We start from the raw sequence: 17,640 nt of genomic DNA, 5'->3' as shown, positions 1-17,640 counted from the left end.
TCCATGATTGAATTCGATCCTGTGGGTGGGTTTTACTGAAACGCCCCCCGAGCTGCTTCCTTCAGCCTCTCATGACGCTCTCACCTGCTGTACCAGACTCACACTGTGGCGTCGCCGTCAGGTTCTGGAGGAAGGTTTTCCTGCTCGGAGGCTTCACTGAGTATTTGTTTTGTCAGCCTTTGTTTTTTTGGTGTAGATTTGGAGACACTTTAGAAAAGTGGTTGTTTATTTGAAAAAAGGAATAAACTGACCCAACTACAAAGTTGTTCTGTTGTAATTGAGTTTGGATTTGAAAGAATAAATGTACGTGCTGCTCTACTGACCAAAGCTTGAGCCTGAGCTCTGAAGTACGACACAGCAGGTGCTCATGATGTGACCGGTGCCGTCCACACCAGAACCCCGGTTCATGTAAAAGATCGTCCACACCAGAACCCCGGTTCATGTAAAAGATCGTCCACACCAGGGGTTTTAGAGGCACCAAAACAGGTTTTTGTGAACGCGGGTCCCAAAGTGGGGAAGTTCTAAAACCCCAGGCGGCAGACATGAAGTAGTGAGGAAGACTCTTTGATATTTGGTCTGAAGACTATTGCACTTTTCCACTAGCTTCTGCTCAGCCTGCCTCTACTTCACTCTACTCCCCTTTCCTCTACTTTCCTCTACTTCACTCCACTCCCCTTTCCTCTACTTCACTCCACTCCCCTTTCCTCTACTTCACTCTACTCCCCTTTCCTCTACTTTCCTCTACTTCACTCAACTCCCCTTTCCTCTACTTCACTCCACTCCCCTTTCCTCTACTTCACTCTACTCCCCTTTCCTCTACTTTCCTCTACTTCACTCAACTCGCCGCGGTCGTTTTCCACTCCAGTATAGTATGACCACGGCGTGGGCGGAGTCATCGGAGCTTTTCCCCGTCATGTACAACTAATCACCCCGATTTAATGTGGAGTGAACATGTATTGGATATCAACTCAAATATTAAATGAAATACTATATATTTGTATATGTTTATTAATAACATTTCAACATGTGGATTGTTACGATGGTGCTTCTCTGTCCAGTGTTTCGGTTCGGTTTGGTCTGAATCCTCTTGTCGCCACCAGACAAAGAGCACCTGCACCTCGTCGCTGCTCCACCGAGTTTATTTTGGTGCTACCTTATATATCACGCTTGTTTGTGGCTACCCATCCGCCACAAGCTAACAAGCCTAGCCACCACGGGCTAAAGGGTTCTCTAAAGCCCCATTTCCACAGTGCCCCTTGGTACCGGTGCCGGTCAGGTGGGGGTTGACTATCCGTAACCAGACCCGTATCAGTGCCGCGTTTCCATTACACAGGGAACGGTTTGAAATGTAGGCGGGGTTATGAACGGTTGTGTAATCACACAGGATGTGACGCCATAACGGGACATTTTCAAAAAAGTTTCCTGATTGCTGCAGAAGAACTGATTGGAAATGGCTGCTTGCTGGGAGAACAGGTCGTCACGGACCAATGAGCAGACGGCAGTGTTGAAGCTCCTCCCCCTCATATCCGGCACATTGTGCCTGGTACCCCAAGTGGAGGGGTAGCGAGAAATGGTTACCAATGGTACCGGTTGGTAACGGTTCTGAGTCAGTGGAAACGCACAACAACCGGTTCCGACCTGACCCGTACCGGCACCAAGGGGCACTGTGGAAACGGGGCTTTAGTGAATGTGAACGCCACCCGAACCAAATAAAAGTCTGAAAATTCTCGGCTCCCCTCCCTCCCGAGTGGACCGTGTCCCGGACTGTCCGAATGTGAAAGGCCCCATAAGAAAGGAAAGATGAGGTCTTGCCAAAACTACGAGGCAGAAAGCAGAGTGAAGGTGAAGGAAGCGCCGCGCAAACTGAAGTCACTGAGGTCAGAGTTTGGAACGAGACCTGATGATGTTGGCTGGTGGACATGACAATCACTCTCAACACCGAAGTTAAAGAGAGAAAACTAGACGTTGCTCGTGATCCAGCCAGCATGGACCGGACCGATTCCTGCATCGATGAGACGGAAACAGTGCAGAGGAAACTAAAACCGCTGACATCACCTATCACACCAATCCCTTCTTTAGGCAGAAACCGAAGACCTAGAGAACTGGGGAAGGGACGGGCAGAAGGGACACGACCGCTCATTGTCTTCATAAGGGACATGATGCCAACGTGGCTCGGCCTTCACGTTAAATGGGTTCACCGTACACTGGATCCGGCCAGACCGAGCCAGAACAGCTGTGCTGGTCTGTTCTCCTTGTTTCAAGGGAAGGACTGAAAGTCTAAATGAGGAGATCCAACACGACGGGCTAAAACCCACCTTCACTCAGGACCTCTCAGCAGAAACAGGATGCACTCGGAAAGGATTTCAACCACTGATAGAGTTTTATTGACATGTGGCTTCTTGGGGTTCCAGTGGAACCCGGGGAAACTCTGTATTCATCTTTTTTCATTAAGACTTCTGCAAAGGATTCCTGCAAGCAACAGCAGAAACCAGTAAAGAGTGAGCTGTGAAGATGTTCTGGAGACTCAATCAATTCATTCAGGAGCTACGACTTACACATATCAATAACACGTGAAATCCAAAACATATAATATACAGATTTTACTCTGTTGTATTGACATTACTTACTCGTGTTTTTGTGATGGCACTGACATAAGCGGGTTTGGGAACAGCTCAAGTTGATGTTGGCCGTATAAGAATAGTTGCTCCTCAATGTTGTGGATCAGTGTTCAGGTAATGTGCTGTGTTCACATGGGAGAGGCCTGCTTCACTGGAGGGAACACAGTGTTCAGTGGGGAGGTGTTCAGAACAAGTTTTGTATTGAATGTGTGTGCGTGCGTGCGCCAGTTCCTTAAAGTTATATTAGATATGATTATAGAAAGGCCAAAACAAGAAAGTAGTGTGAATTGTTACAAGTTGGAATATCAGGGAATCGGGAAGGTTCACCAAAGTAAAACAGAATAAAATGTTTAAAAAGCAAGAATATATTCATTCAAGAATCACACTTAATCACATCAGATATTCAGATATTGAGCCAAAGATACCCTGGCCAGCTTATTTCATGCTCCCTTTACTAGTCGCACTAGGGGGGTTGTCACTTTAATTCATAAATCAATATCATTAAGAAAATGTAAAGTCATCATTGACACAGGCGGAAGGTACGTTATGCTACAATGAACTATTTTGTCTCAAAAAATAAACTTTACAAAACCTACTAATAGACAGGATTCATGTTTCTCCAATACTCATAAAAGCCATTTGCACATTGATTATTTCTTAATATCCAAAGAACTACAAAGGTGTGACAGCATTGTGAGAAGTGATCATGCACCAGTGCTGAAGATAGAATTAGATAAAGTTGACCAGGACCCATAAAGATGGAGATTGCAGACATTTTTCCTGAAGGATAAAGTATTTATTAAATTAGTAGGAAATGTAGATTATTTTGAAATCAATAAGGAGGAAACCTGAGCCAGTATAAGATGAGAAGCTTTTAAAGCTGATATGAGAGGAGAGCTACTCAGTGATGTCCTGCTGCAGAACCCTCCAGCGCATCCTGAGCAGCTGAGAAGATCATCGGTGCCTCGCTCCCCACCCTCCATGACATCTACGTCACCCGCCTCACCCACGAGGCCCTCGGCATCGCGGGTGATCCCACCCACCCGTTACACAGCCTCTTCAGCCTGCTGCCATCGGGGGGGGGAGACTGCAGAGTCTCCCAGCCAGGACCAGCCCACTGAGGGACAGCGTCCTCCACCAGGCTGTCAGGACACTCACTCCCTCCCGGCTCTGCCCCCTCCGCCTCTCTCACACACACACACACACACACACACACACACACACACACACACACACACACACACACACACACACACACACACACACACACACACACACACACACACACACACACACACGCACACACACACACACACACACACACCCTGGACTCCCCCGAACCCTTTCACCCTCTTTTAGATGGGAAATTAAGTCAGGGACCAGTTTGAGCTGTCCCTGTCTTTTTATTTTCCTGTTTTTATATATTTTTTATGCTTTTATGTTTACACCTCGGGCCAGAGAGAAACGGCATTTCAAAACTCTATATGTCCTGTACATATTGTAGTGTTGATAATAACTTTGACTTTGACTTTGACTAAAACCTACAACCAAGAAGTACTGTCATTAGAACAACAAATTAAGACCCTAGAAAACGAATTCCATAAAGGCTTTAGAGCATTTTATAAATTGTTATATCGATCAGATTGTAATCCAAATGTTGAAATACAAAATACATTTTTGGTCCGACTACCATTTCGAACCTATCAGAGTTGATACTTGACCCCAGTACCATCTGACCAGCTGGGACTGGGGTCTGCCTTCAGAAGGTGAATTCTGGATATCCAGCACACAGCCCACCTTTCTACTGTGTAGATACTGGTACACCTCAGTACTCTTAAAGTTTATCATAGCAGCTCTGTGAGCCGCTAACATCAGGACGAAGGCATCATCGTCTTCCTCATGTTGTCGTGCTCCTGTGTAGGATGAGGCGTCATGATGCCGTCTGATCATCTCAGCTCAAGTGTTCCCACTTTAATATCCTGGTAGCAACAAGATAAGAACACTGAGCTCCCATTCACTGTGCCTTGTTGTTTCCTTTGAAAATGGCAGACGCTTGCAAACCACAGAGGATCATGGGAAATTTGTGAAGTGAGTGGAAGCCCCCTATATCTGATGGTTTGCCATGGAACAGGAAAGGATGTGTAACTCTGCTCCGCATGCTGCAATCTAACTGAAACCTCCCGTGCATCACAGTGTTGCCCCTAAACATGTATAAACTCTAGAGAAAAAGGACGTATAAACTCCAGACAGCATCCGGCTGTTTGAGGCGTCAGTGAGCTCAGACTCCCGGTAGTGGTGAAACAACATTACAGAGCAGCACAGGATAGTGAAGTTGACTGAACAATTCACTCTTCAAAGGTTCATCCATCACATTTAATGCATAAGTACATGAAAAATAATCTGTGAAACTTTCCTGTATGTACCCATGAGCACATTTGTTCATTTTAGGGTTTTATATTGAAGCATTCTGAAGCTATTGTCATATACATAAACTGGCTTTTCCATAAAATCTTAATTTTCTTTTTTCATGTTTCCTTATGTAAAGCGTCTGAGTGCACACAAGTGCTATGCTAGTTTGATGTATTATTAAAGTAAATAATTACTCTGAACTGATCTAATTAGATGAGCATTAATGTTTGAGAGACAGAGGTGGTTGGGCAGAGCGTCATTAAACTGTAATAGTCTGTAATGCTTGGAAGTCAGGGAACTTCCAAACATTCACATTCCTCAAAAAGCCCTTTGTGTTACTAATGTATGAGGTAATTAAAGCCTCTTTGTGATGTGAAACTAACATCTATACACATGTAAGTTTTCTTTATTGTTTCATGAATCTTCTGCATGAATATCAACAATAGTACATCACACATTGACTTGTTTTTACCTTATTTGGATATACAGTAATATAGTATTTAGCAATTTCAAAGACTAACACAATATAATAGTAATACATGATATATATAGCATATACAAAATTAATGAGTCTTGTTATTACTCAAGATTAATTATTTAATATAAATAACTCAAGATATTAAATAAATATTTTTTAAATGAACAGCTGCTTTTATGAGATGTTCCTTGTGTCCTTTATGTATTTCAGCTCTTTTGATTGTCAAAAAGACAATAAATGTGTTTATTTGTAAAGTACCATGTTGTTCCTTTATCATTGTTTATGCGTCAAATATCAGTTAATATGACAACAAAGAATGAGAGGTTGAATCCTAATTGCACTTTAACCTTTAACCTGAGCTTATGGCTCATTTTTGATGAATTAACCGTCACGAGTCAGATGGTTGTAAAGACTCGGTTTGGTTGAACCTTTTCTCATTGTAATTCTGCCCCCTGCTGGCTGGAAGCTTTTCCTACGACTGGAAGTCAGCGCCTATTAGCCATGGCGGCGCCGGCCAGTAGCACTGAATGCACCGTCTAGAGTTCATATGTGTCTCTGGTGGTGCCCCTAACACATCCACATGCTAATGTACATTCAGTCATGGCGCCACCTATTGGTAAGAGGAAGTTTTACCATGCCCCCAAACTTTGTGACATCATCCTTGAGATTGGTATCAAAATTCTTCAGCAAAAGTCAAAGGGCGTTGCCATGACGACGAGACGGCGAGCCAGGCGGTCTGAAAAAAGAGCCGAGATGCTCAGTACCAGCTGCCTGGATGGAAATACTTTTCCAAAACAGCCCATTCAGATTGATATAATAAAGTTAGAAAAGAGGTTCACATGTCACTAGTGAAGGAATCACCAACAGCTGCACTTGGTCATCACTTAACATGACACCATATATGTTGTTGACCGTCCACACCGTAACACCCTCGGACTCTGCAACAATATTTGTTGAGGCATTTTTCACCGGGCTGGCAACGAAGAAGTTAACTTCACAAAAAGCTGCTTTGGGACCATCAGAGCAGAAACTCTGAACAGTAAACGGACATCAACCTACAAGCCTCCAGAGAAATGGCTGGAAAGCCAGTCTCATGTATGGAGCAGTGTTTCCCCGACATGGAACTACACGTACACACACTTACTAGGATTGCTACTGCATCAACACATCATCAGTCGGCTAAAACTAAACGGTTTCATGACCGTGGCTGCTGATTAATCAATTACTGTAATTTATACATTTTTCACATCGTCTGTCTTCATAAACTAAATTTAAGGTTATTTATTTGAGTGACGGACATTTTATATAAGAATATACTATTTATAGTGTCATACAGTCAAACGTTTCATCTTTTAAGGGGATGACTTATATTGTTATACAGGAGAGACTTATGTTTGAATGACCTAAAGGGATTTTTAATTAATGATGGTGATACTCAGGGGCGGAGCTTCAGGAGGGGCCCCGGAGGGGGACGGTTCGGAGCGGGGACCTGGGGGAGCCGGGCCCATCCCCCCCAAATATTGAGGGCGTGTAGAAAATCACTGACCAATCAGCAGACGGCTCCTCAAACCCGGACCTGTTCCATGGTCCAGAGTACCCCGACGGAGGGGTAGCAGAACAGCCTCCACCTTCGGAGCGGGATTTTCCAGAAAATCCCAAATTCTTGTGGTGGAAGCCCAAACGTAACGGACAGCACCAGTCCATTGCAGGGATGTGTATGTTGTAAAATGATGTCATGATGCACTTTATTATTTGGGTGTAAAGGGCCCGGTCATGTGCCCCGGTCCTGCCCCCGGCCCGGCTCGGATTCGTTCCACTAGTGGTAATACCGTGTACCCCGGGAAACTGTGGGGAAGGTTTAATGGTACCAATATGTGGATACTGCCCAACTCTATCAACCACCTCTACTCTGGCTGAACTCCTCACAAAGAACAAATCCGATTCAACATAGTACGACGTACATCAGCAGGGTAACAAAGGTTTGTGGCTTTATTTTGCACATTTCAGACACGTTATGAATACCATGGCTGCAGCTTTGCTTGGTGATCATTGGTTCTCTCTGAAGCTGTTGGGAACCATCCCCAAGGTTCACCTTCCACCATCGGAGCAGTCAGAGTCCTCTGAGGTCAGGTATGAGCAGACCTGTTTGGCTTCACTTTCTTCTTCTTCAGTCCTTTCTTTTTAGCCTTTTTGTTTGGATCGACCATTTCTCCTTTGAACGAGCACTTTGTGGGCTTTTGTTGTTTTCCAGGAAACGTCTTGTGGAACTTGAAACCAGCTTCTCCTTTCTGACCTGAAGCGTTCCCAGTCCTCTGTGGTACTTCTTTACCTTTATTGTTCTCTTTCTTCACGGACCTTTTCACACGAATTGATCTGCCCTCCAGCTTTGAACCATCCAGCTCCAAGGCCAGCTGCACCGAGTCAGCACTCTGCAACAGAGAGAGGGAATGAAGATCTGTAAAGTAAACACATCGGCTGCTGGAGCCGCCATCTTCAGTGAGGTCTCTCTTCTCTACTACGTTCACTTTTCTATCTGGTTTGGTTTGTTTCCCCCGGCCAGCTCAGCTGGTAGAGCATGAGCCTCTCAAGGTAGAGGGTTCATGTCCCAGATGGCGGCGACCAGGACTGATTTGTGTATGTGCCAGCACCGTGTGAATGTTCTGAAGGAAACGGAAGATATAGTGGCATGTGATGATGTTTCTGACAGTGATGGGGATGAAACATAAAACATCCTCTAAAATAAAATGTCCATTGAACAGAAATAAAAGCTTCCAGTGTACTGCGTAAAAAAAATAAAAAGCAAGCAAGAGTGAGGCCTATTAAAAAAACATGACCTGTAAACTGACAAAAGCATCTATTGTTGAAAGAAAAGAAACCCTGCAACCATAAACACTGTAAAAAACAAGTAGTGCTGTTTCAGTGATGTGTGTGTGTGGCACAGTTCACCGTGGTTAATATATGACCTTAGCTGAAGAAGGGTTTTTCCACTAATTTGTCTACATTCACTTTTCCTGGTAATCATTCATCAAGACTTGTGTAAAATGTTGTCAGAAATATATAAACTGTTCATTTATGAGAGGTTTTGTGTTGCTAAAGTGAATGTTGATGAATAAAACAAGTGAATCCAGTACCACAGAACTTTGTTGTTTTATATATATTTATGGCTTGTGACAAAAAACTGCAGGATATATCACAGAGAACTTTTAACCCAAAGTCCATAAGGGTGTACGCTACACAAAACGCATTTAAAAAGTAGTGCCCAGACATGAGAACAAAAATCATTTTCTAGCCACTTTTTCCTGGTTCCCCTTCTGGCCTAAAACCCCTGATGACACTATAAAGAGTTTGACTTCTGATTGGCTGGTTGGGAGCACACACTTTCTAAAAATCGAAAGAGAGAGGATTCCATGTCATTCCAGGTGCGGGGATGATTATTACTGTTTGAAAACCATTAGAAAGGGACTTTTGCATGATATGAGCCCTTTAAGTTTGCAGCACTACATTTGGGAGAATATCGAGTCAGATGACACCAAAAGGGAACTCTGGTTGCTGTAATACACACCATGTCTGGGGGACAAACGGACACGTCACCTCAAAAACACCACAGCAGCAGTGAAGTGTGGAGGCGGGAGCATCATGACGTGGAGCAGTTTTTCAAGGTACTGACGAACTTCAACGGACATTTCAGCAAGACAATGATCCCAAACACACAGCCAAGGAAACTCACTTGGTTTCAGATAAACACCTGACTTGAATTCATGTGTATGGAAATGTATGGAAGGAAGTGGAGCTCAGAGTGGATAGAAGACGACCACGGATCCTCCCACATCTGAAGACTTTGTGTGGAAGAACTGTTTGTCCATACGGGAGGCTTGAAGCCGTCATTACCAACAAAGTATTAAATACCTTTCAGTAAGTCTGTTCAATACCCTTTCCCTGTGTCATTGCACATTATTACACAACTTAATTTATGGACATCTACGCTTTAATATCTTTATATGTGTGGATTTCATAAGTTATTACCAACATCTGGTGGACATTTCATGTCAACAGCAGCTTGAGAAAGAAAAAGAATGGTCACAACTTAATGTACCTGCTGTAGATGGGTGCTTGTATTTGTGTCAATGATTCTAAATATCACACTACCTTCAAGTTTACATATTGTAAATATTTAGTTTTTATATGATTTCTTTACATGCTCTACTTACTATTTTAATGTTGGAATCCTCCATGAACAGAAGGAACTTCATTGTGCAGAGCAGCATATTTCTGATGTACAAATGACCTTAAATCTGAAACTTGACTGATTTAAAAAGTAAATGTCAACTGACATTGTGCTATAAATGAATTAAATGTTGTCCAGTGGTACCTGTGGGAGCTAAAGCTCAGAGTTGCTGCTCAGTAAAAACACACGCTTAGGAAAGAAAGAGCTTTCTCTTCGTACCTGAAACAGGACGTAACCAAATCCTTTCCCCAGCCCGGAGTTCTTGTCGCGGACCAGCCTCACAGCCTCCACTGCACCACACTCATTGAAATGCCGTCGAAAAGCCGCTTCTTTAATTTCTGCAAGACAGCAGAGGAATGTTAGACAGAAGTACAAGCCTCAGTACTGCACACAGTTTCAACGTTCTGCAGAGCGGCTCACCAAACGACAGATTTCCCACAAACACAGAACGCCGGTGATCATGCTGCAAGAGAACAACAGGGTTTGTCACTGAGGGCAGATCCAGAGTCGGATCGTGTTTCTGATCAAGTTTTAGAAGATCAGGTTTGTAATCCAGTGTTGGGTTGTGTTTCTACGGTAACCCAGGAGGGCCAACGCCACAACACAAGTGCAAAAAGCCTGTTAACGTCTGTGTTGTGGTTTTTGCTGTTGCGTTGCGGCGTTGGACCTTCAGGGCCACCGGTTCTGATTAACCCGTATCGGGCTGTACGTGTGCTGTTTGCAGACTCACTGATGACACGTTGGTCACTCTGTCCACTCGGATGGCGTAGTCTTTCTCCACCTCCATACCATTTCTGTCAAGAGGATCAAGTCAAACACACTTCTATCATGGAGCAGACCGTGTCTGCAGTCCGATGAAGGAGTGAGTAACGTCTTACCTCTCCAACGCTTTGGCAGCTCCGTCTTCATCCTTAAACACCACATAGGCATTCATGCTTTGCTTCTTGGGATGTATTTTGCGTCTGAAGTCAAAAAGAAGGGAGCTTAAAAAGGCAGCAACTACAAGTGAGAGACTCTAAACAACATTTTTGTTGGATGGATCATTTGCCTCAGCCATTTATCAACTCCTTGAACGATTCATTCTACTCAATCACACTTTCTTATCCTGAATTCTACAGCAACAGCCTGTGTCATGAAGGAGGAAACACTCAATTTGTATTGTTATAAAATATAACACGTCACAGCACTCTGACAGTGAAAAACCCAACAATGTCACATGAGCAAGCACAGAGGTGATAGAAAGGAAAAACTCCCCTTTCACAGGAAGAACCCAGCAACAACCGTCTCCCTGGTGTTGGAGCTCCACAGGAGGGCCGCATCAATGTGCACACCCAGGAACTTGAAGTTGCCCCCCCCATTGATGCAGATGGGTTGCAGGTCAGACCTCTTTCTGATGACGTCAACAATCCGGTCTTTGGTCTTAGAGGTACTGAGGACCAAGTTGTGGGCCTCACACCACCCCGCCAGCCTCTGAACTGTGGCCCGACCACAGTTGTGTCATTGGCACACTTGATGATGATGATGATGATGATGATGATGATGACGATGTTGTCTGGGCACTTCCTTAATCCACAGTACTGCAGTAATGGGGTCTAAGATCCAGGGCACTAAAATAATCCCGTTTAAAGCTTTTAAAAAGGTGAAGTTTAGATAAAAATTCCTTGGATATTTTATTGATGGGATTTCATTTTCACTGTTTTTTTACCCCAACAACTTTTCATTATTTAATTATGATTTATTTAAAAAAAAAAAAGAAATGTATATTTTCTATATATATGTATATATCAGACTTACTTAATAGTGGCCAGTTTCCGAGTCATGGAGGGGTCATCTCTAACCTGGATTGTTGAAATGTGAGAGAAAAAGGTAAACGATGAGCCATAAATACAGATTTCATACAACTAATGTTTACTGGAAGGTTTGTTTGTTTGTTTTCTCACCACAGAACGAAATCTGATCGATTCGATGAATCCGCTCCCCTTGAAGACGCTCCGCAGGGTCTGAAAGTGGAGGAATTACGGCTCAATTTCAAGTAATCTGTCACTTTAGAAAATAATCTGTGAACAATCAAATGACAAATCTACTCCGTTTTAGAAGTAACAGCAGAGGCCTGTACTACGACGTTGGATTTTCTCTTATCTAGGTAACTTCAGGATTAACTCTGGTTTTCTCTTATCTAGGTAACTTCAGGATTAACTCTGGTTTTCTCTTATCCAGGTAACTTCGGGATTAACTCTGGTTTTCTCTTATCCAGGTAACTTCGGGATTAACTCTGGTTTACTCTTATCTAGGTAACTTCAGGATTAACTCTGGTTTACTCTTATCTAGGTAACTTCGGGATTAACTCTGGTTTACTCTTATCTAGGTAACTTCAGGATTAACTCTGGTTTTCTCTTATCTAGGTAACTTCAGGATTAACTCTGGTTTTCTCTTATCCAGGTAACTTCAGGATTAACTCTGGTTTTCTCTTATCCAGGTAACTTCAGGATTAATTCTGGTTTTCTGTACGATGCTCGTTCACTTCTCACAGGGATAAATCACCATGGTAACCGACTCTGAATGTCTAACCCGAAGCAGGTTACGTTCTCGATAAGATGACAGAGTGTAAAAGCTCCGCCTCCTGACCAATCAGATCTCTTGGGAAACGCCCCGCCCATTCTTAAATGATGGTGATTGGTGGGCAGGTTCAGCTCTGAGAGGAGTGTTGAAATTAATTTAGAACGATCTTTTTGACATAATCAAATAAATCCTGGTCTCTGAGCTTTGAAGGATGTTTTTATTCTTGTTCCAAGTCTGTTTGGCTCCACGAGGGTTAATCTGGAATAATGAGCTTAATAATAATGCTCACGCTGACAGAACTGCACAAACAGGAATTTATGGAACCAGAACCACTCCTGTCGTCACAGTGATGAATTAATATTCCAACACGAAACCCACTCACACAGAGGAAACTCAGCCTCAGAACATCCCTCCATCCATCCCTCCAACTATTTTCTCCCTCTTATCTGTTTCCAGGTGGTGGTGGTGTCAGTCTGAGCACCGTCACCCAGATCACATAGCACCATTAAGAACCTTCCTGCAGGTGGAGAGCCCACAGGAAGGTGGCGCCCGGCATGGGACGTGAACCCTCTACCTTGAGACGGAGAGTCTCCTGCTCTACCTACTGAGCTGGACGGGGGCTGGCCTCAGAACAAGTGGATGTAAAATGTAAAGTAAAAGAAGAGCAGTGAGGAAGCTCTGCCTGGAACCGTTCTGCTGGAATAAAGTGAAAGTGACTCCGTTTCTATTGTCCCATGAATTAATCTGCTCTAATCTCACCAAGTCAGGAAGGTTCTGGCTTTGGCTGCAGCAGCAGTGTTGCTTTGAGCTGCTGGACGTGTTTGAATTCTTCATAATCTCAGAGATTAACTGCTCCTTCAGTCTTCTGTAAAGTGCTCTGCAGGATTTCTCCATGTTTGATTGGCCAGACGCTGCAAGCTCCGCCCCTTTCATGTGAACACACATGGATCCTGAAGGGAAACTCTGGTTGAAGTAGTGAGTTGATAACCTGCTTCGTATTACTTCTAATCTGGATCGCGTGTGTCTGGATCAGTCAACTCAGGAAGCAGAGAGAGATCCTGGATATGTTTATCACGGTTTGTGATACAGGCCCCAGGACTACATGATATAATAACAAATATGTTCACATGCAGAACATTGAAACATGATGCATCGTAGTTTGCTTCTAATTTGTATGTTTTTTGGTGTTAATGTTGGGATAAAGAAGAGAATTCTCTTCTTGCCTGTAAAGGTTCCGTCAGAATTACCTTCTTGGTGCAGCTGATTGGGAGGTTTCCTACGAACACCGTCCTCTTTCCTTTTATAGCCTCCTCGTGTCTGCTGGCCTTCAGCCTCTGTCTCTTCAGCACCCAGTGTTCATTCGTTGTGGCCGCCTCCGACAACTTGCTCTTCTTTGGAGTGCTGTGCCCCTGCTCATCCTGGTCGGCCTCCTGCAGACTGCTCTCCCTGAGAGACACCACAGTCAGGAGCTTTAAAACATGACAGACTGGGATCAAATGAAAAGAGGAGAAAGACGAAGAGTGAACCTGTTTTCCATCTTCAGGTCAGCAGCTGATTTTTCTTTGAGTTTCTTCTTTTTCTTCTGTGTGGATTGACGCGTCGCCTCTTGACTTTCTTTCAGTTGCTCTGCGGTCTGAGCGTTTATCTCAACAGGCTGCAAGAAAAAGACCAACGTGTTCAGATGTTAACTTCACAACATACACACAAGCTGAAATGTTGAATCTCCTGAAAGTCACAGACTTCTTACACATCTTAATTATTACAGTATGTGTGAACCTCAACTACAATCACATGACTGGGGGTAATAAACATCGGACAAACAGAAGTCAGAGCAGGATTACAAATAATCTGCCCAGGAAATGCCAAAGTACTGCTTTTCAGAGAAACTTCTTTAACAAGAGAAGTGTAAATATTAGTGCTTTCTGCCCCGTGTCCAGCCCTCACAGGCTTGTACAGCTTAAAATCTGCAAGCAAATGAGGAAAAAATTATTTCTACCTTGAAAAACGCTGCTTATCAAAGTACCTGATGATCCTTATTCACCGTTTGAAAATGTTTTATTTATGTGCCAAATTAAATGATAAAAGACAGCTTTAGTTAAGATTTGGTACACAGAAAAGATCATTTCAAACACAATAAAACCTGCGGGTTTGAATGTATGGTTAAACATATTATTGTGTTATATAACTAAATATTGTTTCCATACAAAAAGTTAGAAGTTTCTCTTCAACCGGTGGCTCCTTACCTTGGGTGGAGGCTGGAACTGCAGCGGTGCAGCAGGTGCATTGATGCTGAATAAAGCCGAGAGAGAACTGGAGGGTGCAGAGCTTTGGCGGAATACGCTTCCTGATACCTGACCCACCATATAGTCAGCGGCCTGCTCCGCTGGGGGTGCCTTTTCACTGTGGACACATGCAACAAGTCACACAAATAAGAGGAAACAGCTTCTACTGGATGAGATGTGGGCACACATCATACATGTTGGACGCTTCGTTTCACCCGTAAATATTTTACGGGTATTTTTCTTTCCTTTTTGCTCATTTGACATGTTTGGTTTGGTTTAATGCCATTTCGTATATTTCCCTCCCATTTTAATAGAATGTGCAACAGCGACTTCCGATTGGATGAGCATGAGGTCGGCACATTAATAAATTAGAACCCGCCCATCTCACACTGAACCCTTTTTAGATAAACCGGCCAAAAAGTGTTTATATTTTGTTTCGATTTGTTTTTAATCTCCGAGGACAGGGCCGCGGTGCACCAATAAAGATCTGCTTCGCCATGACACAGGAAGTGATGTGGAACTCTGCTCGACATGCTGCAATCTGCCTGAAACTTCACGAGTCACTACAGGTCAGCCCTGAACAAGCCCATACGCTGTAGCAAGAGGCAGTGAGGGGCAAAGCAATTCCTGAGATGTTACAGAATCAGGTTATTAATAAGATTTGTCCTCCCAACCGTCCAGTGCTTGTCAGGAGGAGCCCTGACTGTGTATCACAGTACGTTCAGTGGCCGTGGTATGTTCAGCAACCAGCTTCAGTGACTGAAACGTCACAGTACGTGAGCAGATTACTGAACAAGCACTGCTCCTTTGCTCTGAGAGAATCTGACAATATGCTTCTGTCAGGCTGTTTTCATCACTTGGATGCGAGGCAGGTTCAGAAGGAGAGCAGCCACTGGCCTCACGCTCCTGCGCCGCTTGGGAATACAAAGTCAAATTTAATTTTGATTACTTTTTTGCAGGGCGGACATGAACACGAAAAAACAATCTCCTCTTTGGGTTTTCTTTTGAGTCCTATCATATTAAGAAAATTAAAATGCAGCTTAGAGGATCTATTATTATTCTTATCTACAAGTCATATAATGCAGCTATAAGCTTGAAATGAAAAATAATTTTAGTTTTCATATTTGACATTTCAAATTGAGTTTTGATAAGTATTGGGGCATCTTTTGAAAATTAAATCTTAAAAGTCCCTTGCTGTTTAATTTAATGAAGTCACAGAATAAGTAGTCTTGAAAAAGAAAATGCAGTTTGGATGATTATTAATTTTATCTGAGTCAAAAAATGCTTTTTTTTTTTTTTTAAATCTGCAAACAAAAAGGTTTCAAATGGATTTTGACTGTTTTCTGAAGTGGGGGCTGGCTTGAGACCTGTAAACAATCAAAACTCTTCCACAACTCATTAGGCTGCTTATACATGGGGGAACTGCAAACACCAGAAACAAGATAATGAAGGAGGCTCTCTGAAGCAGCCCGTTGCTGGAACCACATCCAAAGTAGGGAGGGGGCCGATCCAATCCAGGATCGCGATCGGGTTCCGATAAGAACTTAAGTCACAGATCAGAGATTTCTGATCCATGATCCTGGTCTGATCCATGATCCTGGTCTGCTTCATGGTGCTGAAATGATCCCCAGTGTTTCCCTGCTGCTGCTCTGCTCGCTGGCTGCAAACTGTGGACTGGATTTCCTGAAGGGAGGCGGGTCTCAATGAGACCAGGAGGAATGAGTCAGGAAATCCAGTCCACAGTTTGCAGCCAGCGAGCAGGCTAGGGAAGTAGCACTGTGCTATCCAACTTTTCATGGCAATGTGTTGCTGGTTAGACAGATTTTACACTCAAAACACCACAAAGCAACTCAGCAACGTGGATGTTAGCAAAGCAACGCAGCAACGTGGATGTTAGCAAAGCAACGCAGCAACGTGGATGGTAGCAAAGACGTAGTACACCGAGGCGGTACTCTGCAGCCAGACGTCAGCGTTTTCAAACTCCAGCTCTGGGAGGAGAACAGCTCTGACATCAAAACAATGAGCAGCAGCTCCTCCAGGCTGTCAGCAGGCGATTCACACCTCCGTGAAGCTGCGTCCTACTCCACAATAAACTCCCTGAAAATAGTCCCAATGGTTGGAGCTGCGTTAGAGCTGGAAACATTGTGTTGCTGCTGCCTTGCTCAAGAGTTTCCCCAGGGATTAATAAAGTCATTCTGAGCTTTTAAAGATAGAACTAGTTTATTATGAGATGATGACGTCACGCAGACCCCCACATTGTCCACATGGAGCTAAAATACTTTGTACTGCTTCTTTTACTGTCCTGATACTAACCTCAAGTTGTGTTTAGAGAGAATACATGTATACATTAGTACATTTCATACTTTACTGTAGAGAGGAGTTTATTACAGCCTCATATAAAGTCAACAATAATAATAATATTAAAGCAAACAGAGCTCTGGTATCGGAATCGTATCAGTAGATATCCAAAATCGGTTATCGAGATCGGAAGTGAAAAAATGTGGATCGGTGCTTCACAATCCACAAGTAACTGAGCCAGAATGGATTTTTTAAAATCACAATTCTGCATCCGTATGCGGCTCAACAGTCCGGCTGCGGGGCTCCCGAAAACTTAAATTACACACGAAAAACATTTTACTTTTACTTTGTTGCAACGAGACGGTCATTTTAATTGATAGGAGTTACGGCAAGATAATCATGTGTTGTAAACAAACCTTTGTGTTTTTTTCCTCTTCATTGTTTTCTCTTGGTTTTTTTCAGCTGTCACCGCGGCTGATCTGCTCCCCCCGGAAAAGGAGAATGAGGTCGACCCGAACACTTAATAAAACTTTGGCAAATGGTTAATAAGCATGCAGTAGCCACACGTTTCTCTCTAAACATACGGCTGTCCTACTACGAACTAATTCCTACCGAGAACATAAACAAAGGAAAACAATGGTTCCTATGTTTATTTACAAAAATGTCATTTTGGTGATTAAATACTGAAGCCACATAGTTTGAGGGATGTGAATAATGTACTATATCAATATATATATATTTATATATACTCATATAACCTTTGTTGAACAT

General features: G+C 43.3%; 1 protein-coding gene across 1 annotated transcript; it reads right to left on the bottom strand.

Moving 5' to 3' along the window:
* Positions 1–7,456: 7,456 nt before the first annotated feature.
* rbm34 (RNA binding motif protein 34) lies at positions 7,457–17,504 on the bottom strand. Its single transcript, XM_080464759.1, has 11 exons — positions 17,286–17,504; positions 14,533–14,689; positions 13,816–13,943; positions 13,537–13,735; positions 11,671–11,730; positions 11,525–11,568; positions 10,609–10,692; positions 10,461–10,524; positions 10,151–10,193; positions 9,950–10,068; positions 7,457–7,934 (listed from the first exon to the last, which is right to left on the bottom strand). The coding sequence occupies exons 1-11, from the start codon at positions 17,306–17,308 to the stop codon at positions 7,632–7,634; spliced, it is 1,224 nt and encodes a 407-aa protein (XP_080320885.1). The 5' UTR covers positions 17,309–17,504; the 3' UTR covers positions 7,457–7,631.
* Between the last annotated feature and the right edge of the window lie 136 nt (positions 17,505–17,640).

This window comes from Lipophrys pholis (assembly GCF_963383615.2).
Source record: "Lipophrys pholis genome assembly, chromosome: 5".
NCBI lineage: Eukaryota > Metazoa > Chordata > Actinopteri > Blenniiformes > Blenniidae > Lipophrys > Lipophrys pholis.
Note: the sequence above shows the minus strand (reverse complement) of the source record. Positions and strands in the feature narration are given on the sequence as shown.